This window comes from Lipotes vexillifer, unplaced genomic scaffold, assembly GCF_000442215.2.
Source record: "Lipotes vexillifer unplaced genomic scaffold, Lipotes_vexillifer_v1.1 scaffold1267, whole genome shotgun sequence".
Lineage (NCBI taxonomy): Eukaryota > Metazoa > Chordata > Mammalia > Artiodactyla > Lipotidae > Lipotes > Lipotes vexillifer.
In genome coordinates, this window is record NW_006790372.1 from 1,078,125 (window position 1) to 1,104,880 (window position 26,756).

General features: G+C 44.9%; 1 protein-coding gene across 1 annotated transcript in view; it reads right to left on the reverse strand.

Annotated features, from left to right (window-relative positions):
* Positions 1-2,955: 2,955 nt before the first annotated feature.
* Positions 2,956-26,756, reverse strand: part of GUCY2F (guanylate cyclase 2F, retinal) — an 89,775-nt gene continuing 65,974 nt past the window's right edge. The window contains exons 11-20 of the mRNA XM_007463676.1: positions 24,984-25,133; positions 22,334-22,482; positions 19,907-20,070; positions 19,093-19,110; positions 18,766-18,940; positions 15,410-15,584; positions 12,033-12,131; positions 8,679-8,773; positions 3,137-3,225; positions 2,956-3,043 (exon numbers count right to left, since the gene is read on the reverse strand). Of these exons, the coding sequence (XP_007463738.1) occupies positions 2,956-3,043; positions 3,137-3,225; positions 8,679-8,773; positions 12,033-12,131; positions 15,410-15,584; positions 18,766-18,940; positions 19,093-19,110; positions 19,907-20,070; positions 22,334-22,482; positions 24,984-25,133 (1,202 nt within the window). The remainder of the gene's footprint in view (positions 3,044-3,136; positions 3,226-8,678; positions 8,774-12,032; positions 12,132-15,409; positions 15,585-18,765; positions 18,941-19,092; positions 19,111-19,906; positions 20,071-22,333; positions 22,483-24,983; positions 25,134-26,756) is intronic.

Consider the following 26,756-nt stretch of genomic DNA (forward strand, 5'->3'; position numbering starts at 1 on the left):
AGATTTAACCAAAAAAAGAGGAGGCACATTAATACATAGGTAATTCTCAACTTCCTAATGAGATGTGTCCTAAACATTTATAAGTCAATGACTTGGAGTTTGGAATGCCTTGCTGCATAGAAACTGTGTTACATATGTGGTGGTCAGGTCTCTAGGCCAGTACACAAAGGCTGATTTAACCCACATGAAGCAGAGTTATATTAGCCCTCTGGCTGAGGTCCTAGGTCCTGAGAGCAGAAGGAAAAGCATTCTTTCTTCCCATTCTCTGGGTCCAAGGAAAACCCAAAGCAAAAGTTTTAAAGTAGAGGAATCTAAACTGACTTTTCCACCCTCATACTTGTTTCACCCTTCACACATCTCCTAGGGACCCATTGCTTCTCACCCATGTGCTTCTCACATTGCTCGTGTCTTGTCCCAAGCCTTCCACTATAATCCTTCATTCTTCAAAACTGCCAACTTCGGGCTTCCCTGGTGGCGCAGCGGTTGAGAGTCCACCTGCCGATGCAGGGGACGCGGGTTCGTGCCCCGGTCCGGGAAGATCCCACATGCCGCGGAGCGGCTGGGCCCGTGAGCCATGGCCGCTGAGCCTGCGCGTCCGGAGCCTGTGCTCCGCAGCGGGAGAGGCCACGACAGTAAGAGGCCCGCGTACCGAAAAAAAAACAAAAAACAAAAAAACCCTGCCAACTTCTTAATTTCTCCTAGTCCTGATGAAAATGAAACTTCCCAGTCCTCCTGAGCATCTAGCTCAGTTCACCCTCATTATGATATTAGTGATGAATCGCCCCTTACCCTCCAAAATGTATATCTATGGTTGGAAGAGGAGGCTTGTCAACCCCAAATGAACCCCAGTTGGTGAAATTTAAGGGAAAGTAACAACCTCTAGGAAGTTTTAGGAAGTGGTAGATATTGGAGGACAGGAGGAAGGAGCTACTAGGTAGGCAGCAGGGTGCAGCCTGAAAGGCAAGCCCTGCAGTCACTTCGCCAAAGCTATACCCCCTTTCACAGCATCTTTCCTTCCTCCCTGTCTGACACCACAATGCTCTCTCAAGGTTTCAAGTGCCTCCTCAATGGCTCCCATGGTAGTGGCAGTGCATGAGAGGCATTCCTAGATCTTGTGGGTATTTTATAAGTTGAGTCTGTCTCACTAAGAGTCAGCCTGAAACTTCATAGAAAGTTGGAAACGTTCTGGAATAGGTGGTGTTAGTCGGTGGCATCAACATAGGACATTTAATGAAAGGTAATTGAGATGTCTGGGAGCTCTTGGATTTAGGTCAAGCCTTCTGAAATTTGTTAAGGGGGCTCTTTTTTGGGGACTTTTGTGATTTGTACAGTCTGCCAAAGCCATTGTGGTCAATTAACACACTGGTTAAAGCACAAGTGCTGATGAGGCCAGGATCAGAGGTCAAATCCACTTTGGGGCCAATTGGCTTCAATCCGTTCCACAGATGCGCAGCCCACGGAATCTTGCCCTCTATCAAGGGGATCCAGATGAGTGAGTGTAAATGGCCTCAGCTACATCCATCTCCAGTGCTGGGAAAGCGCTACCAAGCACACAGCCAATGACGGCGAGTCAGCTGCAGTGTTTTCTGCTGAAAACTCCAACACATTCTTAGGAATGGATAGGTTCTTGTGCGGTACCTCCAATGCCTGTGCCACCCTGCCAGAGGGAAAACCCTTCAAGAGCTTCCAAACCCTTTCCTGCTGTGAGAGAGAGACAGAGACAGAGGCAGAGACCGAGACTGACTGTGTGCTGTGTGTCTTGGGTGTTTCCTTCCCCACGGGAAAGAATGTCTTGGAGATTGGATGAATGTGTGTCCCAGTTGATTATCTGCTTGTATTGGTTAGGAGGAAAGAACAGAGCCGGGTTCCAGGTGGCAGGGTGGCAGAGGGTGGTGCAGGGGGCCGCAGGGCAGCCACATGCTCAGTACAGAAGCTTTCTGAAGCATAAATGTTATGACACATAGAGGGTACCTGTGATAGTCACAGAAATGAGGATGCATTGGGTTTTCTTAGGAGAAAAGCAGTCACTGAGAGCTGACAAAGTCAACAAAGGCTAGTGGAAATATAGGAAGAATGTGGATGCCTTTGGTAGCTGCTGTTGGAATTGTGATTATTCTGGAACATGTTAAAAAGACAAGGGAGCAGGAGTGTGTGGAGATGCCCTAATGTTTACTTTAGAATCGTGTGATTTCCAAGGATATGTGGAGAGAGCAATGGGTCTGAGGGTCAGTGTCTCCATGAAAGAGAGAATAAGAAAGCAAGATAAAGAAGAGAAAAGATACTGACAGGAGCCCAATAAAGCAATGGATTCCTCAGAAATAAATACATGGGGAGAATTCTTGATAATTAGGCTGCTGTTGCTGCTTCAGGATGATACCCTTCTAGTAGGGGAAGAGGGATGAGGGAAATTGTCCTGAATTCAAGCCAGGCAGTCAAGGAGTTGCCAGTCTTATTTTGGTTGGCAATACCAACCTCAGAAGCAATTGGGCAGGGCCTGCAGAGGAAATGACACAAGCATCCCCTCGAAGATCATCTTGCCAATAAATCCTGGGAAAAGGGGGTCGTTGCAATATTGCTGTGTGGCTTAGATAGAGGTGAGTCTCTAAAGATCAGAGGTGGCTCACCGTGAGGCCCAAGTGCTCACAATGAGACAGATGGGTGCACCTGCCTGATAACTGGATAACAAGGCCAGCCTCATTAACATTCAAATACGTTATCAGTGAGGAGGTGAAGATCTCTCTAAGGCCGGGGCAGCTGACCTCCCTCAGATGCAGCTTGCTCTGCAATAGGCCTACCCACAAGGTTTTTGCACAACTCAGTGGAGCTTGGAAATTCACCAACTCCATCACACTCTGCCAACAGAATGTAGGCTGAGGCTGGCACCCATGCCAAAGGGAGCCCCAGCTTTGAATATCTGGCCAGTTCCTGGGCTCTGTTTTCCTGCTGGCCATTACCTTATGGCTTGTTTCTCACCAGCTGCTTTTCTGCTTTTCTTCTCTGGAAGGCTGCAATCTCCACTGGTTGCAGGCCATGGCCCACTTGCCTGCGGGGCAGGAGAGACACAAAAATAGTTAAAGAAGAGAGTGTGGCAGAAAGGGGCATGGGACAATGCTAACTAAGTGTGATCTCCACTTACCCATCTTTGCCCACTGGGGGAGGCATGGGAAGGGGCTTCGTGAAGCCTTTTTTTCCAACCAGCCAGAAGGTCTCTTCTGTGCCTTTGCCCTTATTATAGAAAATACAGAAAATCTTAAACGTGCTATAACCAATTTTCCTAAGGAAGTCCTTCTGGTCAATAGGGTGCAAACATTCTGTTTGGCTCAGAAACTGCCTCTGCTTTCCCCTTATCACCACTCGCTGGAGTCTTCCTTCCTACACAGCTTCTTTGCCATATATACCTAAGGCTCAGACAAGCTCCATAAGCTGCCACAGTGGCCAGATGGAAAGCGAACAGCATTTCAAGCTGTCATCCAGATGTTTTGCCTACCCGCTGCCACGCAGCTCCATCTTTGGGAATACGTGGATGTTTCGCTTCATAGCAACCAAACATCTGTACGTTCAATCAAAGATTCCGTTTGTCATTTTTGCCATGATCGTTTGGAATTAGGCAACCCATTGTCTTTTGTATCTAGAGTACATACGTTCAGAGTCCACCTCCATCCCCAACATTCCACCATCCAATGGCTCTCACAAAACCCAAAAATGGAATAGAAATTGAAAGCACGCCATGCAACTTTGATCTTAAGCCCAGGGCATCCTGGCTGCTTTGAGAAGTCTGCATTTCTGCAATGTTCTTTTCTTCCTGCCAAGGGAGTCTTACAGAGAGAGACCCCAGGGAGGCCTCCACCTACAGCCCCATTAGTTGACTGTCAAGAACCACAGGTCTGAGAAGAGGAAGGGACTGTAAACTCAGGTTCATTGCCCCAGAGCCTGAGTGATGACCTCAGAAGAGCCAAATTTTCTGCCTCTGCCCTGTCCTCCCCTCTTTCCAATCAACCCTCCTCAACAATATGGTTCTCTCGCCTCCTTTCAATTCTCTTTTCTCTGTCCTCTCATTTCCCCCAATCCGTAAGGAAAAAATGTGTTTACTAAGACTTAGAAAAGTAATGGGATGTGTTTCCAACTCAATCTGAAATATGGTCTCACTCTCGGCAGATCTCATTTGGAACAGTTCTAAATAGTTTAACTTAGAAATTCCAATTAGGTTTGCCCCCCTTTAAATATCAAATCCATTATTCTCTATTTTACATCACATATATCCATCCCTTAACAATCACGACAACAACCATAATAATAATTAGCACATTTAATTGGAGAATCTCAAAGCGTTTCGCAAATATTTGGTTCAAGGCTCTGAACGAGCCCTCCATGAGGGAAGTAGGAAGCCCAACCTCCATGAACAGGCAGCCAACCCACTCTAAACCTAAACCTCAAATAATTGGACTGTTTGGGGCCACTCTGTTTTCAGAAGAAGTGAGCAACTTGAAAATATGCTCCCATCACTCATTCTTACATTTATTCCACCCTCGTTGTGTCAGGGCTGGGAATACAGAGATGGCTCTGTCCTTAAGGAGCTCACAGTGTAATTAAATAAAAACAATTATCACGGGCTTCCCTGGTGATGCAGTGGTTGAGAGTCCACCTGACGATGCAGGGGACACGGGTTCGTGCCCCGGTCCGGGAAGATCCCGCATGCCACGGAGCGGCTGGGCCCGTGAGCCATGGCCGCTGGGCCTGCGCGTCCGGAGCCTGTGCTCCGCAACGGGAGAGGCCACAACAGTGAGAGGCCCGCGTACCGCAAAAAACAAAAAAAAAACCAATTATCAGGCCATGTCTTGGCCCCTAAATAGAAGCCCAACTCTTCTGCTTCCTCAGCTCTTTGTTTTCCTCACAGAACCTAGTACAGTGTCTCGTATAGAACAGGTGCTCAGTAAACAGACTGTTCCATTAACTGGCACTCTCATTCCTTGAGTACTTGGAATACTCAAGGTGTCGTTGGACCTCATTTTGGTAAAACATACTCTCAAAACTTGACCCCAACCCCCAACCATAGTTGACTGTTTTTCTTGAGCTCTAGGGGCTATCAGGACAGCACGCCAATCCCCAAGGGAGATTTGCAGATGCCAGGATTGTCTAGATATTTCGGTGAGTCCTGGGACATACTGGCATGCCAAAACCAATGGTTGCAAAATAGGATGGAAGTGTTACGGATTCAGGCAAGCTTCCAAATCAAAGAGTATGCTGGGGAGCTCCAGGGGCTCTCTGAGGTTTTGGAGCCCATCCAGGAGAATTCTTAGAATCCTAGCTCTCTGTTTACCCACCCTACTTTCAAAAGTCTGCTGAAGGGAGGTGGGTGGGGGGGGACAAGTATGCAACAGCTGAAGCCTAAGGCGAACTCTCTGACTCAGTATCAATCCCTGGGCAGTCCCAGAGACCTCCCAAATGATAGCACCTTACTTTGGCCTGACACTTTTAAGATACTTTGGCACCTCCTGTCTTATTTAATCCTCACAAAAACTGTGGAAAGTAGGTTTATTATTAACTTCATTGGGCAAATGGGGTCCCTGAGGTTTATGGTGATAAAATGACTTGTCAATAAGCAGGCATAGCTGGGACTTAAACCCAACCCTACTAGACTACAAATTTTATTTATTTATTTTTTACTATGACTTTGCTACATTTTATTGAGGTATAATTGATATACAACATTATATTAGTTTCATGTGTACAACATAATGATGCGATATTTGTATATATTGTGAAATGATCACAACAAGAAGTCTAGTTAACATCTTAGACTCCAAATTTTAAGTGTTCTTCCCTCTACACCATATAGCTTTTCCAACACACTGGAGCCAAGGGGCAGGTCTAGAGGCCAAAAAGCAACTGCAGGGAATTTTAAAGCTTGTGATTAATGATCTGCCTGATAATCACAGGTCAGAAGAGGCCTCCATGTTGAGAAACGGAGGCACAGAGAAGATGAAGTTACTTGTCCAATGTCACACATTGAGTCACTGATGGGACAAGAATTATGGACCAGACCTTCTGACCTCCATGACTCTGTCAATACAACCTCATTACTTCTTAGCTCAGTTGCTGGTGTGTAAATGTCCACCTCTGGCAAGGACAACAGAAACCAGCTAAGAGCAACCATTTGGGGAAATCTTTCCAGAATGTAAACCTATCTAAGAGGCCCTGGCAAATATATGCCTAGATATATACAAAGTCTCAGCAAGGAGCTTCAAACTTGTTAGGAAAACAGTAACTGAAACAGGACTCACTCATGTAAGAGAAGAGCTAATGAGATGACTTATCGCCAGGCCATTAGAAGAAAATATTGAAAAAAGCAGAAATGGCCAGTTAAGCACTGATGATTCTGTGCCAGTATAGTACAGGAGAAGGTTGGAGTGGGCAGGGGAACAGATTCCCAGAGAGTATGCGCTTCTTGTCTCTAAACGTGTCCTCCTCTAAGCTTCCTCATTTTGGTCTCTTTCTTTGTACCCCCCTCCCACCCAATTACTCAACTTCTCTGTGTTCTCCTCTCTCAGCCAATCCAATCCACATCTTTGATCCCACTGAAAGAAACAACTTAAAAGTGTCATCACTCCAGTGAAGGAAATGGGATGGGGGGGTAGAGGGGGGAAGAGTGTTGTTGTTACTGGATCCAAGCCTTGAGCTGAAGAGAAGAGGCTCTGATGGAGCAATTTTAAGTATCAGCCAGCTGGAAGGAGAGGATGTTTTTGGCCATCAGCTTTGAAATCACACCTGGCTGGCCATCAAATGTAGTCCTTCTGACCCAGGCACTAGAGCGATTCTTGCTTTCCAGCAGCACAGTGTGGATGCGGGGGGGGCGGGGGGTGGTGGAAATGTTAAATCAGAATTTCTAAAGTGTGCTGGTGATGTGGTCTTACTGGGGATATATTGCATGCCCTCGAGGGACAAGGGATCTTCTGTCCCCAAGTCCCTACTAGGTAATAGCCAATACCTGCCTGTGGTGGGGAGGTAGAGGTACAGAGACAGAAAAGATCTCCCCTCCTCTCCCTTCCTTTCTGTGGGTCTTACTTCCTATCTTTATCCTTCTTTTCATTGGCCTTTCCTTTCCCCTGGGGCACCCTCTCTTCTTCTCTCTCAGTATCTCCCTCTCAATCTCTCTTCCTCAGGAGGTCCCTGCCACCCCAATAACCAAGGCCTGACATGGCCTTAGGGGAAGCCTCTCCCAGCCTCTTCCCGCAGATTCCCTGGGGTAGGGGAAACTGTGAAGTTGAAAAGGGCCCTTCTGAAGTAGTCCTGCTTTTTTATGTGAACCACCCAAAGATGTGATTGCTCCTGACTGGTATCTGGGGGGCAATAAAAACCATGGAGATGGGGGTCAATTTTTCCTTTTCAGTTTCAAAAGTGGCACCTCTTCAGCTCTTAAATTCTCTCTTAAATGAGGGAATCTGTGTCTAGTAATACAGGCAGGCAAGTGCTTCAGGAAGCCAGGCCACCTTTGTCCTCTTCTGCTGAGAAATGTCCAAATATATAGAGGGATCACAAACGCCTTGGGTGACTTGATTCATTGCCTAAGTAATATCGTCACCCACATGCTAGCTTTGTGTTCTCTGCAGAGGTGGGAAAGAAACCTCTGTCCCCTAATAAGTGACCCATCCCCCCTGCTAGAAGATATTAAGGATCTATTGGAAGGGACAACCTAGGATTAGCCATTAAGGGAATTAATTGATCAACTAGAACCAGGCCTTCCAACCTTTGGCTTCTGAAATCCTTTTATATGTAAATTGCCACTATTTGGGGTAGGCATGCCAATGACAGAAACAAATTGTGCATCACTCAGTGCCCTGATTTTGCTTTGCCCAAGAATAATCACTGAGGAAATAACTTTCATGGACAATGGTATCATAGGAAGACTACTGAATGGGAAGTCAGGCTTCCTGGTTTATGGCTTGACTCTGCTATCAACTGACTATATGACCCTGATCAAATTACTTCACCTTTTTGGACCTTGGCTCTTCATCTAAAAATGGAGTTAAATTATCAAATCTCTAGAGTCTCTTACAGTTGGGACGACCAGGGGCCCTGGGGTACCCAGAGGAAGATGAAAAGAATCCAGTGGAAATGGTGAAAAAAGAAAAAGGAATATTACTATAATCCTGGATCCCAGATCAAGTGATAGTCCTAACAGAGAAAAGGCACTATAAAATGTTTGTCTTTCATCAGAACTGACTGGTCCTTGGGGAAAGACATAAAGCCTCTCTGTAAACAGGGGGTCAATGTTGTGGATGAAAAATCAGAAAGGAGAGCCACCAAGCAGATGGACAGAAAACGCAAACTCCCCAGTACTGTAGCATTGCCACATACTAAATGAAATGGAAGTTAGAAAATGTAAATAACAGTGCCGCTCACTGAAATGCCAAATCCTGGGCAATTTTTTAAGAGAGAAAAATGCAACTCCTAGTCAGAAAAATGCAGAATGATTTTAACGATCCTTCTCACTGTAGCCATATTTTAAAGGAATGAAAAGTGAGGCAAAAAGGAACAATCTTTTGGGAACCAGAAATGGAGCTGGAAATTCTGCCCAAATTATAGTCTGACACCCACGTAAACTCTTTCAGCAGACCATGACCTCTCCAGGAGGAGGTGTGTCCAAGTGGTTTGACTCAAAAAACAAAAGGACATTATACCTTGAGCTCTGTCCTTCCTCGAAGCTCCACTTCATAGCCTTCACTCAGGGTTCGAAGAATTGTCACCGTGCTGTGACTGATGTGAATGCGATAAGCTGTAAAAGCAAGAGAGGCATGACTTTGGATCTTTTCCGGTAAAATCAGTGAGAAAAATATTAATGTAATAAATGCCTCCACTTCTAAATGAACTAGACCCTAAGCAAAGTCCCTGAGAGAGAGAGAGAGAGAGAGAGAGAGAGAGAGAGAGAGAGAGAGAGCTTTAGTTAGAGTTTCACAGGAGGAGGGGACGGAGATGGATGGCCTTCCTCACCAGGCCAAACACCAAATAAAACATTAGCTGTAGCACCTATCAGCCTCCTAGCCACGATCTCAGATGAAAGACCATGCAATAGAAAGGTGTTCATTCAACTTGAGGTTTGAGATGAGGAAAAAAGCAACCACTACTTTGCTCTTAGCCGAAGCGTGACCTCCTCTGAGGAAAGTTAAGCTTCAGCAGCCACTCTCACAGGCTGCTGCTGGATCTGAACCCCCAAGGTTTGCACATCCTACTTAAGAGGCAAAAAGGTGTCTCTTCCATATACATCCATCCAACTGTCTTTCAGTATTGCTGAACTTAAAACATCAGTGAGAAATGTACCAAGACCTCTGCCAACATTCTGTGATGACTACATCTATAGCTGTCCTTTGGGTGGGTGCCTCTAGCTGTGTACACACATGAATGGATTATTTTCCAACTAATAATCCCAACTTAGGATGAGAGCTTTATATGAGGAACTATGACTAAAACTTCTTTTTAGAAATTAAGTGTAATTCTTTGGTGAAGAACAATCATTTAACTGAGGTCGGATCCTTAACTGTCCTGAAAACTGTCATCCTATGAAGTAAGACCTTGTTCAAGTTTTGGTCAATAAAAGTCCAAGACAGTCTCACACACACTTGAGAAAGTAATTCTTTTAGAATCTGAGTACAACCTGAGTACAATCTGAGTAGCAAGTCATGGCTGAAAAGAACTGCAAGAAATTTATGCTGTGCTCTACAATGACTTTCCTTCTCTTGACAGCTCAGTATTGTTTGTATCTTCCGCACTACCTCATGGTCACCCAAAACCTCTGCTCCAAAAAGGTTGTCCCATCCTTAAAATTCAGCTAGTGTGTCCCGAGCCAGCCCTGTGTGTGACATTCCACTAGCATCTTGTTGTGAGGGAACATTTCAGTAGAATAATCCTACTGATGGGGAACACACAGGTCAATACAGAGAGATGGCTCATTCCAACCACCATCCAGTTGTGTGGCAAGGAAGATCACTCCAGGGCTGGGTTACTAGTCACTTCCACTCCAGAATCAGTAGGTTCAACTGAGCATAAAGGAGGCATTGATGAAATTGATTTAAAAAAAAATAGACCTATGACACGTCCTAGTCTCATATCCAACATGAAGTTAGTCTACCTCTTTACAGATCTTCACTCAGGAGTGGCGCTTAATGTCGTATTTCAGTCACAGTCATTAGCTTCCAGAAAAGCACTCTAACCAGTTCCTGTAGTGCAGAGACCACATATGTATGCTTCTTTGTATCCCTCACAACGCCTTCCTTGCATAGTCAGTGCTTAATATACACTGCTGTGCATGATTCACTCCATTTTCTCCTTCCTAGCTGATCACTGGACGAGGTGCTGCCTGAATCTGAAAATTCACTTTCTGCTCTCAACTCTGTATTTCCAATGTGAAATGTGTGGAGTGAGTTTCCCTGGTGCAGACCAGAATATGACTTCAGTGTTCTACAAGCTTACATCAGTCCAGAGTACTGTGCCAAATCTGCATTGCATTTCCATGATCAATTTCACTTCATCTTGGGTTGCACTTCCAGAGCAAAGTTATATGCGTGCAGCAGTTCCTGGATGACTCCTTCCATGGCCTCTGCCATATCTGTGGAGTTCGAAGACTTTCCCAGATGTCAGAAAATTTATTCTGACAACAGCTTCCAAGTTCCATGCTGCCTCCTTAATCATGGCTGCACAGGCTAGATTGACTAAGACTGGACCCATTGTGCAAGGCTGTTTCCACACATGAGTGATGAGGCGGGGGGGGGGGGCACACAGGGCACCACCCACTGTGATATAGGCCACCATCATCAGGGACTTGTTTACGTATATTGCTGAAGTTTGAGAAGAGCTTGTCTTGCTTAGTAGCTGCCAGAGCCAGGGCTGCTAAGGGCTTAAGTGGTTTTTTTTAAATGTAAAATCCATGAAAACTATATATAGAATCTATTGTGGTTCTTGATGCTTTTTTTTATACTAGCTTGAGCAAATCGCTTTGCTCAACCATAATACAGGTAAAGCACATTTTGATTCTGACATTGCCTTAATAATAGCAGGAAATAACCAAGGAAGAGTTGCCAGTGGCGCACAAGTGACTTAATGGTTTGTACAGTTTTCTTCTCAAAGAAGTAGGGAGAAATGGTATCTTGATACCATGCCTGTTTTGGTAGAAGCTAAGAGTTTTATATACAGGCAAGTTGAAATTAATTATTTCAGAATTCCAAGCTCCTTAGATTGAGGGATTATTGCTAGCTAAATTTGAGGGCACTATTTGATGAAGCCAGAACTCCTGGGGTCGTAACGAGTTCAAAAAGAGGACTAGAGCAGCAAACAGAAGCTGGCTGGGAGACAGCTGGCTCTGGGTGTGTCTCCACAAACTAGCTGAAAAACTGAAAAATGTCAGTCCCTTACCTATTTCCTTTTTCAATATGACGCTCCCAAACCCACTGGGTTGGCCAATTTGTTCCTTTACCCAAAGGATTTTTTTGAGTTGTTTTGATCAAATTGTCTGGCTGTTTCAGCATCACCTAGCTACAGCTTCACGTCTAGCACAGCATCATGTTCAATCCAACATCACCCCCTGCTGGTTTGCCATTAGAGACCAAAATAATGTGTGTTAAATCTACATTTCTCAAGTTATCTTTGATTTTTCTTTGAAACAGTGAAACATCTCTCTGCTCTCTTTCCCCTCTCTTTTTTAAGAAAATATTTATTTATTTATTTTTTACTTGGCTGTGCCGGGTCTTAGTTGTGTGGCCTGGGCGGTTTTTAGTGGCGGCACGTGGGATCTTTCGTTGCGGCACGTGGGATCTTTCGTTGCGGCACGTGGGATCTTTCATTGCAGCACGTGGGAATCTTCTTTAGTTGCGGTACGTGGGATCTAGTTCCCTGACCAGGGATCGAACCCGGACCCCCTGCATTGGGAGCGTGGAGTCTTAATCGCTGGACCACCAGGGAAGTCCCTCTTTCTCCTCTCTTGACGAAGAATCACTTTGTCAGCAGGAGGTTGCCATCCCATCCATCCCTCTAGAAGTACTCACGTAACCCTGTTGATTCCATCCGAGAAGCTGTGTTCACAGTGTCTCCAAATAAGCAGTATCTGGGCATGGTGAGGCCCACCACTCCAGCAGCAACCGGCCCTATAGAGTAGCAGGCAATTGGGAGTATAGTCAACAGGTATGCATCCAATGCTAATAGAGGAACACTGCCAAGGGAAGGAATGCAGCTGCATAAAAGAATAAAGTTGCCACTAAATAGCTCTGGGCATCTGAAGGAAGTCTTACAGTGAGTAATGAACTCTTTGCCCTACCAGAAAGCAAATTTATAACGATGAAGAAATGATTACCCTTCTGATTTATACCTTTGTTCCAAGTAACAGTTACACCCAAGATACTTATATCTGTCAACAGGGACAAATAAGCATTAAACCCAATCAGAAAAGCCTGGGCAGGGATTCAGGATCCAAACATGTTTGTTGCAAGGGAAAAAATGTGACTCTTTCTCGTGCCTTAGGGATGGAAGGAGGGATCTCATAGGGCTGTCTCCCAAATTGTGTCTATAAAGAGAATTATTGCTAAGACAGTTGGAAAATCTGAGAAGAAGTAGAGTTGACATTCAATCATTTGTGTTAGAGGCATGGAAGAGTAGTATATAAAGATAATCTGAGAATATTTTCTATTTGCCCTTAGAATGGGTTTTGTTCTTGCATTTTAGTACGATCATGTTAAGTGTCCAGAGAGTGAACATTACTTGAAAAAATCTCAGCAACCATACTGAAAACCTAGTTCAAGATGATCCAGAAATTTCTCCACCTTCACCTTTCTGGTCTCTGTTCTGTTTCTATGTGAAAAGTGTTCAGCATTATCTTTTTGCTGTTTCCTGAATTAGAGAAAATAATTAAGTGTTTTTGCTTCAAAATGTTCTTTCTGAACATTAATTTTTAAGAATAAAAGTTATGTTTCTCATTTTAATTCATTTCTCACCCATTAAGAAGCATTCATTAAGCCCTGAGCTAGGCACCAAGGGGAATAAAAAATGTAGCACATGGTCTCAGTTCTCCAGGAGTTTATAATCTAATTGAAGAAAAGAGACTACCAAACTGGAAGCAATTAAGCAACAACCCAAGACAAAGTATGGCTGAGGCAAGATAAACGGCACAGGCAGAAGTGCTCTAATAGTTTAGAAAATGGGGGAGGGGTTGCTTATTAAGACCTGGTTCAGTCAAAAATGGCCCAATGGAGAAGGTAAGGTAAGGTAAGGTTTGTGGTTGGGACTGAGCATGGAATTTTGGGAAGGTCTTAGAGAAAGCAGTCTGCTGAGTTCAGGTGCCTAAGGAGAAACTAGAGACAAGGTTGGCTATTGGGTTGTACAAGATGGCAGACCTTGAATCATTAGAGAAGTTTGAGCAGGGAATTACATGATGAAAATCCTTTTTCTTTTTCTTTCTCAGGTCAGTGTATAGAATGCATCGAAAGGGGAGAAAGTAAAACCAGGGAAAACCGTTAAGTGTAATAGCAGTAATTCAAGCACAAGGTTGTAAGTACTGGAAAGGAGGTGATGATGGACAGAGGGCAAAAAGGAGTGATAAAAGAGAGACATTATCAAAGGAGAAGTGTTGACTGTCTGATTGACAATCGTGAGGAAATTGGCATGGGCTTATGAGCTTACACTGGTTTGTGGGAAAAGATGACTTGAAGCTTTAGATATGCAGAATTTGAAGTAATGGTGAATCATCCAAGAAGAGATGTGCTGAGGGGGTTGTTGATGTGAAACTGAAGCACAAATGGGAGATGAAGGCTTTTCTTTAAAAGAAAAATACTGAAAACCCGCTATGTGCTAAGCATTCAGGATACAAAAATGAGTAAGATCTGGTTCCTGCCATCAAGGAGCTTACAGTCTAATGGAAGGACAGGCAAGCAAACACAGATGTGGTGATGACCATGAGAAGGATGGATAGAAAGAAGCAAGAGTGGAAGCAAGAAGATGCTATTGCAGTGATCCAGGCAAGAGATGCTGGTGGCCTAGACTTAAGCAGTGAGAGTCAAGAAGATGAAAGACAGAATCAAGAAATACTGAAAAGGTAAAACGTTTAAGACTTAGTAATTGGTTGAATGGTGAAGGTCAGGGTGAGGGAGGAGTCAAGGAGGATGACTCTCAAGACCAACTGGAATAACTAGGTGAATGGTGGTGACACCAACTGAAATAGAAAATAAGTACAGGAAGAGGAGGCTGTTTATGTGGGAAGAAAATCATTCTGTTTTGGATCTGTTGAGTCTGAGGTCTGTGTGGAACATTCAAGTGGAAACGTCAGTAGCAAGTCTGCTATATAGGGCTGACGCTTAAGGGAGAAGACTGGTGCTGAAGTTGTAGACTTGGAAGTCATCAGCACACGAGTGGTAGTTAAACTATAGACATGAATGAGATGACCCAGAAGAGCATATAAGGGGAGAGAAACAGTGGATGAAAGACAGAACCCTGAGGCATATCAATATTTAAGGGACAGATAAAGACAGAAGAGATTATCAGACAACGGTAGAAATGAAAGCCAGGTTGGAGTGGGTTGAGAAATGAATTCGAGGTCAGGACATACGGAGAGCAAGGAGATCACCGCTCAGAGCTTTGCAGAAAATGTGGGAGCAGTTAGAGAGCAGGGATTGCTAAGAGAGCCAGTAAATGAAATGGAGAATTCAGAGACTGAGGAGGAGGTCATCAAAGCCAATTGAGGGAGAATCGTCAAGAATATCAAATGCTGCAGAGATAAGGGCAGACTAGGACTGGGAAAAGTGGTAGGGCTAAAGCCAGATTGCAAAGGGGCTAAAGAGGCAATGGGTAGTGAAGAACTGGCATGATAAATGTCAACCATTCTTCTACAAAATTTGGTAGGAAAGGGATGAAAATGATGGGAGAAGAAAAGGAACCTAGAAGAACAAAGCAAAGATAAAGAGGAGGGGGAGTAAAGAGGGGAGCAAGAGGCTAGCAGGTGAGAGACCTGTGAAGATACCTATGAATGTGAAGATAGGTGGAAAGGGTACAATGAAGGGGAGTCCTGAAGATGTTCAAGCAAGTGAAGAGGCGTGGGGGAGAAAAATACTCCAGGAGTTGAGATTTTAACGAATTATCCTAAATACTACATGTGCAGGTTGGTCTTGTATCATAGTCAAACATGGAACCGTTGGCTCTAACAGGAAAGGCAGACTGGAAGGGTTTGGTACCTAGAACAAGGGTTGCTGCCCACTGGGGTAGGGCAGGTGCTGGGAAGAGAGTAAACTTGGGGAGACATAAAGGAATGATGTAGCACTAGACACCTGGATAATCCAGCTGCCAATAATCAGGGGAGAGCTACCCTCTTCCTCCCGTTTCTAGCCTTCCCTTGAGGTACATGGGAATGTCTTCTCTTGCTTTAGCTGCTGGTTGTTACCTGAGTGCAGGCCTATTCGAATCCGGACTGGCACCTCTGGCATGTGCCGCATCTTGAAGGTACCCACGGAGCTGAGGATATCTAGGGACATGTTTGCAATCTCGGCTGCATGCCTCATGCCATTCCTCTTTGGGAGGCCTGAGGCCACCATGTAAGCATCTCCAATGGTCTCTACCTGGAGATCGGGGGAAATAGAATTAGCAAGTAAATAACGTGTGTGTGTGTGTGTGTGTGTGTTCACAGAGCTTAAAGGGTATGATGGAGGCCAAGTGTTCTTCTTGTAAAGTGAGGAAGCCAGAGAGAGGCTGTCAGTGCTTCACAGGCCTGCCTGTACATTAGAATCACTTAAGGAGCTTCACTTAAAAAAATACTGATGTCTAAGTCCCATACCTGTAGATTCTGCAGTTACTTATCAGGTTCCTGTCTGACCCTAGAGAATTATCAGGCTCCAAATAATTCATCCTAGGAGAAGGTGCTTTCCCAGCAAGCACTTCTCTAGATGATTTCGGGTCGATAAGCTAGAACAGCCTTAAGGAAAGTATAGGGAAAAGGAAAGGAAGGAGGTGAAAGATTCTGTTCCTTCTGCTTTGCCTCGCTAATATGATGGAGTTAGTTTTGCAGTCTCCTTGGGTGTGAGAACTCAGTCTTTTCCCACCAGCTCCCTCCTCCTGTCCTACTGCTGCCTCTCAAAGGAGCAGTAAATACTAGCCCTCAATTGCTTTTCAGGGGCAGTTGGAGCAATAAAGGCAAATGAATCTGTGCTCGTCTTCCCCACAGAAGTGTACTCACTCTTTTAGGTGATTAGTAAGGTGAAACTTTTCAGGTAAATCCAAAAGATAAGTAAGCTGAAGGGACTTCTATGAAATGTGCCTGTCAGACTCTGCTAGTACAAGTTCGGATCCAGTTAAAAATCTATGTTCTCCTAAAGAGCTGAACTCACAGATTGCCATAGTTAAGAGCATGAAATTCTGAAATCATACAGCCTCGTTTAGAATTCCAGATGCACTATTTACAAACTGTGTGGCTTTAGTCATGTAATTTAACCTCTCTGTGCTTCAGTATCCTTACCTGTAAAACAGGGATAATGACAGCACCTACCTCCTAGAATTTTCTAAGTACTAAATAATATCAAAGCACTTAAAACCTGTCTGGTGGATAATAAGTGCAAGCCATTAGCACCACCGCCATCATTATCACCACATCATCATCGTCAAACTGACGTGTCTTGAAACAAGTCATAGGACTGTGCCTATGACTCAGCTCCAGAGAAAATTTCGTAATTGGCAATAGGCCCCTCATCATGACTTCCCATGTAGCCAATAACAGCGATCCTTTGCACCTATGGTACTTTGTACCTCAGGATGCTTCCATTCAGGGCCTCCTATACCTGGTGCAATTTGAGAAAAGGATCCCTGCTCTCAGATAAGCATGCCTGCCTGCACAGAGGAAGGCAACAGTACAGTGCAAATACTATATGGGAGGGAGAAACTCACTGGCTGGCCATTATCATTGACTGGTGGTTGACACTTCAGCTTTAATGAGTCAGTCATCCAGGAGCCCCCAGGAATATGGATGAGAAAGTTAGAAAGGCAGGGAGCACGGGCACTGTTTGGCCTTGGTGTGAGACTGCTGTGGTGAACTGTGGGTTGTATAAACCAGCATAAGGACACAGAAAGGGAAGAGGAGGTATAGAAAGGGGTCTGGTTGAGACGGAGTGGTAGTAGGAGAACTGAAACTGAAAACAAATCACTAACTTCATAATTTTGCAGCAGCCTTCTTACTTCCATTTCAGATAATCAAGTGCCAGGGGAGGTGATTCCAATTTTACAGGTAAGGAAAATGAAAACACAAACGGTTTTGGTAACTCGCTGCTGGTCCAATTTTTATTTCCTTTTGCACTGTGTTGTTTTTATTAAAAATGACTGAAAACTTAGATTCCATTTTTGGATTTATATAGCCCTACTCTGTCCTGAAAACAGCCCACTAGCTTCTTACTGCAGCCGTGAGGTATCAAAATACCTAACAACCTCATTCCCAAGACCCCCAACAATTGTCTGAACAGTATCAGCTGGATTGATTAAACCAGTGGCTGTGTTACTGCCCACACTGAGTCATCTTTGATTTTAGTTTCAACTGAATTAGCTTTCAGTGATTTGTTTTTCTCTTCAGGCTGCTTGAGTTCAACAAGTTAAGACAGGCAGTCTGATTCCATGGATTTTTCCTCCACCGTGGTTTCCACGTGTGCTTCTTGATTAGTTTGCAGCTCCTGCTGATTGACAGGTATGATGTCTATTTCTGAGCCCTATTTAGGCAGCTTGGCCTAGCCCCGAGGCTCTCTACTTGACCTGAAAGGGCCCTGTCTAATCTGAGATAAACACACTGCCCTGTGTGTGATTTGAGAGTTGGAACATTTCAGACTACTGTGAAGGATCCAATGAATGGAGCTACTCATTCTCCAGCTCTACCTGGGTTCCTGGGACAGAGGAGCTGTCTAAAGTGTGGGATGCCTGGGGCATCTTTCTCCATCAATGAAACAAGTAACCATGTTGCAGACGTGGAAATGTTCCTATGTAGCTATGAGATTTTTAGTCATTTTTTGCCTAGAGACGGGACAGCACATACAATCAAGGGCAAAGAAGCATGGCACCGAAATGAGTGAATGTAGTCATCTGTTCTGTACTCATCTTCTGCAACCTTTGAAAGGAAGAGTGGAAATTGACGGGCTGGAGGGGTGGGGGGAAGTGGAAGCAGTGGGTTGCAACCTCACAATTAATCACTTCCCAAGACCTCAGACCACTAGGTGGGCTTTAGGTTACCCTATAGCAATCCCAGAGAGCCTCAGGTCCAATAGCTCTTTGACATGTATAATGCCAGAGTTCGCTCCTGTATAAAAACGGTACCTAAAGGAGGAAACCAAGTTTTAACATCACGTATTAGATGTACACAAACTTTACCAGGATGAACTCTGTCACAGTCATCAACTATGGGCCAGACACCAGTACTTTCTGTATCCCCTTCCGTGTCTGCACTGTGGGTACTTAGAAACTGAAGTGCAATAATGCTTTTTGGCCCCTACCTCTTCTTAGTCCCAGTTCTAGAAAATAGCTCAGAGGAAATCTGACTGGCAATCTCTTGCCGGGTTGAGATTTTTGTTTTGCAAAGTGTGAAATTCTGTGCATTCTATTTGGCCTTCATTTCCAATGGGAGACCAATGGAAGTAGTGTACTATTTACATTTTAATTCCTAAATAACAGCATTCAATACAATTGCATCCTTCCTTCCATTTTGGAGTACACATAGGTGAGCCTCATATCAAAATTTCTCTCTGGAATATACTGCTCTGCTAAGTAACGTACCTTGTATACATCATGACTGCCAATGATGGCAACAAAGAGTGTGTACAGGTCATTGAGAAGACCCACCACCTCGATGGGCTCACTCATGGCTGAGATGGTGGTGAAGCCCACAATGTCGCTGAAGTACAAGGTGACCAAGTCAAAGCCCTCAGGTTCAACCGTGCAGCCCTTTTTTTTTTTTTTGCAGTACGCGGGCCTCTCACCGCTGCGGCCTCTCCCGTTGCGGAGCACAGGCTTCGGACGCGCAGGCTCAGCGGCCATGGCTCACGGGCCCAGCCGCTCCGCGGCATGTGGGATCCTCCCGGACCGGGCGTGCAGCCCTTTTTGAGGGATTCAGCAACTGATCTGAAAACAGACACAGCTATTCCTCAGAGGACACAGGTCTCCCTCCAGGCCACACAAAACATCTGCTAGAACACAACTTCTCCAAAAATCACTACCAAGTAAGTGATAAGGAAGAAAATGTCACCTGGATGCAAACACTCATTCTTTCATCTATTTTACAAGTAGATATTGAGTGCTTACAATGTGCCAGGCACTGTGACAGGTGCTGGAATGCAGCATTGAGCAGAGAGCCCTGATCTGTACCTTTATGGAGTTTTTTTCAACTCTCTATCCTTCCTCAGTTCCCCCCCACAACTCTACCCCACCTGAGGGGGAAATGTTCCCAGGCAGCTGCCTTTGCATGAGACTAGCTTCCCCAATCATCTCCTAGAAGATCATGTTACAACATGATAAGGTGCCTTGGAAATTTTGGAAATTGTAGCAACACATAAGGCTTTCACCTAAGGAAGGAAAAACATAGAAAAACAACCCTGCTACTTTCCTCTAGGAGCTAAAAAATCTGCCTCCTTTTAATTGGTCAACTTCCAGGCAAAGTCACGAAGTGACACAGAGAAAAACCGAGGCATCAAAAACTTAAATGACTAGCATGATCCACAAGCAGTGGAAAATTAGGAAGTGTGCTCTGCTCCCTTGGCTTTCCAATTCTTCTTTGATTTGAAGGTGTGACTCAAACCTACTGGGAGTAGAGCGTGTACAGGACAGGGGGAGGGAGCAGTTAGTTGATGGGTAATTTTTTTCTATTTTTAATAGAACACATTGTTACAAGCATTCACACTCCTCAGGTGTTCACACATACGGTGGTAGCATCTGTGTTAGAAGCTTTTCCGTCTTCTGTTTTTCAATCTCCAGCTCTTCAGTCCGCTCCCGGATCAAATCTTCCAGGTTGCTAGAATATTGCTCCAGCATCCGAAGCATAGAGTCAATAATATTAGTCTTCTTCCCTTTATTGAAAGTTTTAAACTGGAAGTAAACAGAAAGAGGAGCCAGGGAATTCTTACTTCTTAAACTTAGAGATGATGGGAACAGGACCACCTTATCATAAACCCCTTCCTCTAAAATGAAAAGGCAGGAGAGGTGACCCCAAGTATAAATAGGAAAAGTCACTACCCACCCCTATTGTCACCCTGGCCCACTCACAGGGCTCTTTTTCCCTGAGTAGTTCTTCCCCTACCCTTCTGGTTCTTTCAAGTCTAAGCAAAGGTGCTCTCCAGGCAGGATCCTTCAGTTCTGAGATGCTAGCACATGAATAGTTAGCCACTTCAAAGGCAGCAGGCTTTGGTCTTGAGCTCAGGCCAGTTGTGAGTGGGGTCAGGGGAAGAGGGCAGGGAGTGCTCTTTTACTCTTCTAGATCATCAACCTATAAAATCGTCCTTATCTTCTAATGCTACCATGTTGCCAGTTCTCGGACAGTGGGAGGTTCTTTGACCTCTTAAATATGACCCAAGATCGACATGGTAAGATCCACCCCTATTTCTTACCATGGGGTCCAAGAATAATGGTGTCTCCTAGCACTTGGCCTTCATGTCAGTCAAGGTCATGTAAAAATTCAACTGGTCTTGCACCTGGTCCTTTAGAGGTGGCTGCATGCCACAGATTTTCAATAAGCCCTCCTGGGGCCCTGTTCATTTACAGAGACAAGGAGCTTGGCATAGCGTTGGAATCACGAGGGGGTAACCCCTCCTTATTGCTGTATTCAGCATGCAAAATGCTGGGTTGACAATAAGGAAAGACTGGTGGTAATTTTGCTCAGCACATGCCTAGGAATCTGTCCCAATGAACCCTTTTATACAGCTGAGCCACACGTGCTCTATATAGCACTCAATGCCCCAAGGCTAACACTAGGAGTTTCCTTCTTAGCCTGGTCCACATCTGCGTGTCCACCAAGGTCCTACAGTAGCCAGCTCAGATGCTTTGGGCCCCCCCACCCTATTGCCTAACCCAGGGAGCCTCCCTCTCTTCCTCTTCCCATTTCAGTTTTATTAGCTGCAGGGAGTTGGGAGGCTACCCTTGTCTTTCAGACAGTCCAAACTTCCACTGAAGCATTTCAGTGAGGGCAGCTCCAAGCAATCTTGTTTGAAGGTCGTATGATGTGCACTCCTATCTATCACCGGCTTCTCTGCTGCCTTCTGAAATAACATCTCTAGCATCAACACCAGGGCAAATGCTTTTTCTCCTGCCTCATGGTAAGTTTTCAGAAATTTGACCTTCATGGTCCTTTGCCTTTTCCATACTATTGAATACCTGTTTGAGTGTCCTCAAAAAACTCAGCCGGGCTAATGGAGGCATTGTTACCTGGGGACACGGATGACTTCATATTCAGGGCCCCTCAGGCTTTCAATCCAAGTCTTCCTTTTTTCCGCCTCAGATACCTGCCACTCACAAAGCATCTCAGTGCTGTACCCTAGCCAGGCTCAAAAGCCTCTCCGCCAGAGCTGACACAGCACTCCCAGAGAGCACCCTCAGCTTCGGTATCCTTGTAGTTTGAACAAATCCCTCAACAGCATGCTGCAACAGATGAACCACACCCTAGCAGGACTCCCTTAGCAGGGCTCCCTCTGTCTGCTCCCCATTTCCCCCTTTTAATCCCCAACTCTAGGGAAAGCATCAACCTCTTTAGAAACTCAGTATCTTAAGGAGAGAGCTTATCACTTTTCGTGCACTCCATTGCCTCAAGTTGTTCCCTAGAAACCTAAGGGATCCCCTGCTTTTGTACTCCACATTTGCACTTCCTTCCATCTGGAACACTGTTTCAAACACCCCATATTTTCTCTGACCCTCCAAAAACAATCTGGCTTCACTTAAATGGGATACTCATCAGAGTTCTCTGGAATTTCCAAAGCAAAGGGGGCTCTATGAGGATCCCCATCTAGTCCAGGATACATCTATTCCATCTTCTAATGCTCTCAATGCCATTGTCTTGCAAGTGCCTAGTGGTTCAACTCCATCTTTGAAAGGTTAGTTAGATCGGATTGTGGATGGTCTGGAACAGAGGTTCAGATAAAGAGCACAAAAACCTATCCTTGTGCTCTTGGAGGATGTGCTGGGGATGCTCCAGCACCAAAGGCCTTCAAATAGCCAATTCCATGCTTCTTCCCCAAGACGAATGCCTTTTTCCCTTGCAAGAGGTTCCACAGTGTGATGACAACCCAAGGAGTTCATTTTAGGTAGGCTGGTTTCAGTATGGCTTCTGGGCTGTGAGTGTTAACATTCACGGTGTCCTTACCTGGTTAAATATTTCATCGAAAGTTGGTCGCTGTTCTGCAGCCTCAGCCCAGCACTGCTTCATCAGCTGGAGACATTCTGGAGGGGCGTGCTCAGGAGGAACCACTGGTCTGTAGACAGGAGGAGGCTTCTTAAGTCTTTCTATGATTTCTGTCCAGAAGCAAGAAGAAAAAGGTCTACAGACTGTGGGGAAAGCACCAAGATTTGGCAAAGATAATTGAGTTTTAACCAAGAATAGGGTTGGTCAGGAGAAATTATAAAAAGGCAATGTCTTTTGCTTTCTCCTTAGGTGGCCTGAATATAAATTGTATCTGAACAAAGCCTACATCAATCAATTGAGGAAGGACTGAGAAACTAATATATTGAGCTATTGGTATCATTTAAGCACAGCTTTATTCTGCTTCTGCTAGATATTATCTATGTCTTCATTGAAGTACAGTTGATTTACAATGTGTTAATTTCTGGGGTATGGCAAAATGATTCAGTTTATATATATATATATATTTATATGTGTGTGTGTGTATATATATATACACACATATATATATTCTTTTTCATATTCTTTTTAATTATGGTTTATTACAGGATATTTAATATAGTTCCCTGTGCTATACATTAGGACCTTGTTGTTTATCCATTGTTTCAATGATCTGGCTCCTTTCACCCACCCCCAAATCATCTAAGCCTCTCAATCTCTACAGTAGACCCAATTAGCCCCCGCTGAAGGCCCAGGCCCAGCCCAGTTCCAGGCTATGGGTCCTGCCTGGCCCCTAAGGTAAGGGAATTAAGAACTCCAGTAAAGGGACTTCCCTGGTGGTGCAGTGGTTAAGAATCCACCTGCCAACACAGGGCACATGGGTTCGATCCCTGGTCCAGGAAGATCCCACATTCCACGGAGCAACTAAGCCCACGTGCCACAACTACTGAAGCCTGTGTGCCTAGAGTCCGTGCTCCGCAACAAGAGAAGCCACCGCAATGAGAAGCCAGCGCACCGCAACGAAGAGTAGCCCCCGTTCGCCGCAACTAGAGAAAGCCCGCGCACAGCAATGAAGACCCAACACAGCCAAAATTAATAAATTTTTTAAAAACTCCAGTAAATAGTTCAGGGCCTCATTGGGATCCTTCTGGCTGCTGGTACTTAAACCCCACTTTCAGTGGAACATTAACTGTGTATCAGACTATGGGCTGAGCACTTTGCATGGTCTCTCTGCTTCCAGCCTCGCCTTCAACAAACCATTCTGAAAACATGGATTTGGCCATGTCACTTTTTTGCTTAACATCCCTTCATGGATTTTTATTACCCACAGGATAAAATCCAAGCCCTGACTATCTCTTCAGCTTATTTCTTTCTTTTCTTTTTTTTTTTTTTTTTTGGTTGAAGAAAGATTTTACTGCACATGGAAGTTGGAGCTTCCATTTTCAAATTTAATGTTCCACATTTCTCGGAATAGCTTTATTATTTATTAATTTTTACTGGTGTATAGTTGCTTCAGCTCATTTCTTACCCCTAGTCCCCTCTCCACACCCTTGACTTCACTCGGTATCCCCCTAATGTTAGCAACTTATTTTTTTTTTCTTTTTTGGCCATGCCATGTGGCATGTAGGATCTGAATTCCCCGACCAGGGACTGAACCTGCGCCCCCTTGCAGTGAAAGTGTGGAGTCTTAACCACTGGACCACCAGGGATGTCCCCGAATGTTAGCAACTTATAAAACTGCAGTACAAAGGAAGTTAATATTGGTACAATACTATTACTAATCTAGAGTGTTTATTTGAATTTCATCAATTTCCCCCTAATGTCCTTTTTCTGTTTCACAATCCAATTCAAGATCCCATATCGTACTTAATTGTTATGTCTCAGTCTCCTCCAATCTGTGATGGTTCCTCATTCCTTCCCTGTCTTTCAGGACTTTGACACTTTTGATGAGTACTGGCCAGTTATTTTGCAGAATGCCTCTCAGCTGGGGTGTGTCTGATGTTTTCTCATGGTTAGACTGAGGTTATGCATTTTGGGGCAAGAATACCACGAGGGTGGTATTGAGCCCTTCTCAGTGCATCATGGCAGGGGTACATGATGTTGATGTACCTTGATCACTTGGTTAAGGTGGTGTCTGCAGGATCCTCCACTAATAAACTTACTCTTTTTCCATTTGTAATTAGTAAATATCTAGTGATTTCCTACTTTTAGAATACGTAAACATCCTGCTTCCCCTCAAATTTTGCCTGGTAGCCGAAGGTTCTGATGGGAGATAAGGATGAAAGACTATGGCGTGTCACAGGGAAAGAATGGGAGGACTTTTGACATCCAGGAGCATCACGGAGGGGGCACTGAAATGTCTGGCAGGGGGTGTCTCAAAGGAGTAGGAGGGGGCTGCTAAAAAAAGGACTCACGTAAGTCCTGTAGGCCCTTGGCTTATGTCACAGTTTGGAAAAGGACCAGCTTCTTGGGTGAGGGTTATTTCTTCCAAATGCCTAAAGCTGTCTGGCTCCAAGTCCCACCTGCACACAACAAGGGCTGCTTGCAGACCAGTGGACAGTTAGCACAAACATGGAATCGTGTTCACTCTTCTGGCAAATCGCAGCAGCCTGGGTTGGCCTGATTATCTGGGTCATGGTGGGCTCCTGGTACCCTTTTCTCACCTCCCGCTTACCTTTGGCAGGCAGATCCATCATGCAGAATGGGGTGTCCCGGACCATCACTTCTTGCATGATGATGGCAAAGCTATAGACGTCTCCTGCAAAAGAACGTAACCTGCTGCCCCTCGGGGCTCTCAACAGTTCAGGGGCCATCCACAGCAACTCTGAAAAGAAAGCATTGTGTAATGAATACAGGGCGGATTAACTGACAGCATCTGCAATGCCCTCGAGGGCTCCAAGGGTGCTGTTTCATTGACTGCTTTATATTTGTATTAAGACAGACTGGCATGCTAGTGCCTCCGCGCCCCCCCTCCCCCTGGAGTCTGAATTTATGAATCTAAGGAATTACTCTCAGAGAAAGCATACTACTTTCCCCACACCAGGACCACGCAGGCAGACACAGCAGAGGTGTGGGGAAGGGCAGAGAAGCTCGAAATAAAAAAAAAACTATCTGGTGCTGACTTTCTTGCTCTCTTGAGCCTGCAAGTAGCAGTTGGCAGGCTTCCAGGCAAAGGCGAGGGCCCTACTGGTTGCCATGGATTTGCTGTGTGCTGAGATCTATATGTGTCTGATAATTTGACTGTGCTGGGGCTCGAGGAGTCACAAGTTGCTTTCTCCAGGTCTCATCTAAGAGGATTAGAGGATCCCCAAGTCTCCTCTGTTCCTTGCAGAGCAAAAGGGTGCAGCAATTCCTTCAACTCAGTTCTGCAAATATTTATTGAGGATTTACTATGTACCAGGCACTGTGCTAGGGACAGGGGCAGTGCCAGAGATGAATTAGACTTTGCCTTTGCCCTTGCAGAGTTCACAGACCAGTGGGCAAGACACACACGTGTACCCCTAACTGCAGTACAACAGAGATAGTGATGAGGGCCCCTATATAGTGTAAGGAAATGAATCTATTAAAAGCCACTATTGAGCACCCACTGTGTGCTCTGCTGCATTTCAGACCCGAACAGGGAAAAAAAGATATTATCTCTGCTTTCAGAGAGTTATGGCAGAGACTCAGAAATTTGGGGTGAGGGCCCCTTAAGCAATATATAAAGAAATACCAGTTAATAATATAAATTGAGTAGTCAAAAGTTGGAGTGAATGCTTCATATGAAATTCCATTTCTGCAGATCGAAAATGGTTCAATATTGGCAGTTCCATGAGGTTCAAGCTAATAAAAAAAAACTGAGCTGATCAAATTAATCCAGGAAGGCTTCCCGGAAAAGTTAAAGGAGCTTGTTAAGAAGGTCAAGGATGCAGTTTCCTAGAGCCGACGACAGGGTAAGGGCTTTGCAGGGAGAAAGAACAGTATGTGCAAAAGAACAAGAGGTAGAAAGGAGCAAATTGCGGATGGGGGTGCTGGTAAGCAGATTAGCTTGGCTGAAGAGAAGGGCTCTGTTAAGGAATAATGAGAAATGAGAAATGGGGTTGATGAAGTGGGGGAGGGAGAGTGGCTGGAAGAATGAGGGCAGAAGGTGAGAGGCCCTGAGAGCCAAATGAAGGCATTTGGAGCGAATACAAAAGGCAGTAGGGGTGCTGGAGCTGGAGAGGGATTTGATGAAAGCCGTGTTCGGGAAGATTAATCTGGCAACCTGCACAAACTGGATTGAAGCAGGAGAGAGGCTGGAATCAGGGAGACCGGCTAGGAAGCTATTACAGTAAGAGCCAGAGGCGAGGTGAAAGGGGCCTGAATGGGGGCAGGGGCGACAGCAGCAGGATGGGGAACGAGATACATAGGTAGGCTACAATGGACAGGGAAAGGACAGGGCTGGGGATAGGCTCAATATGCTCTTCCG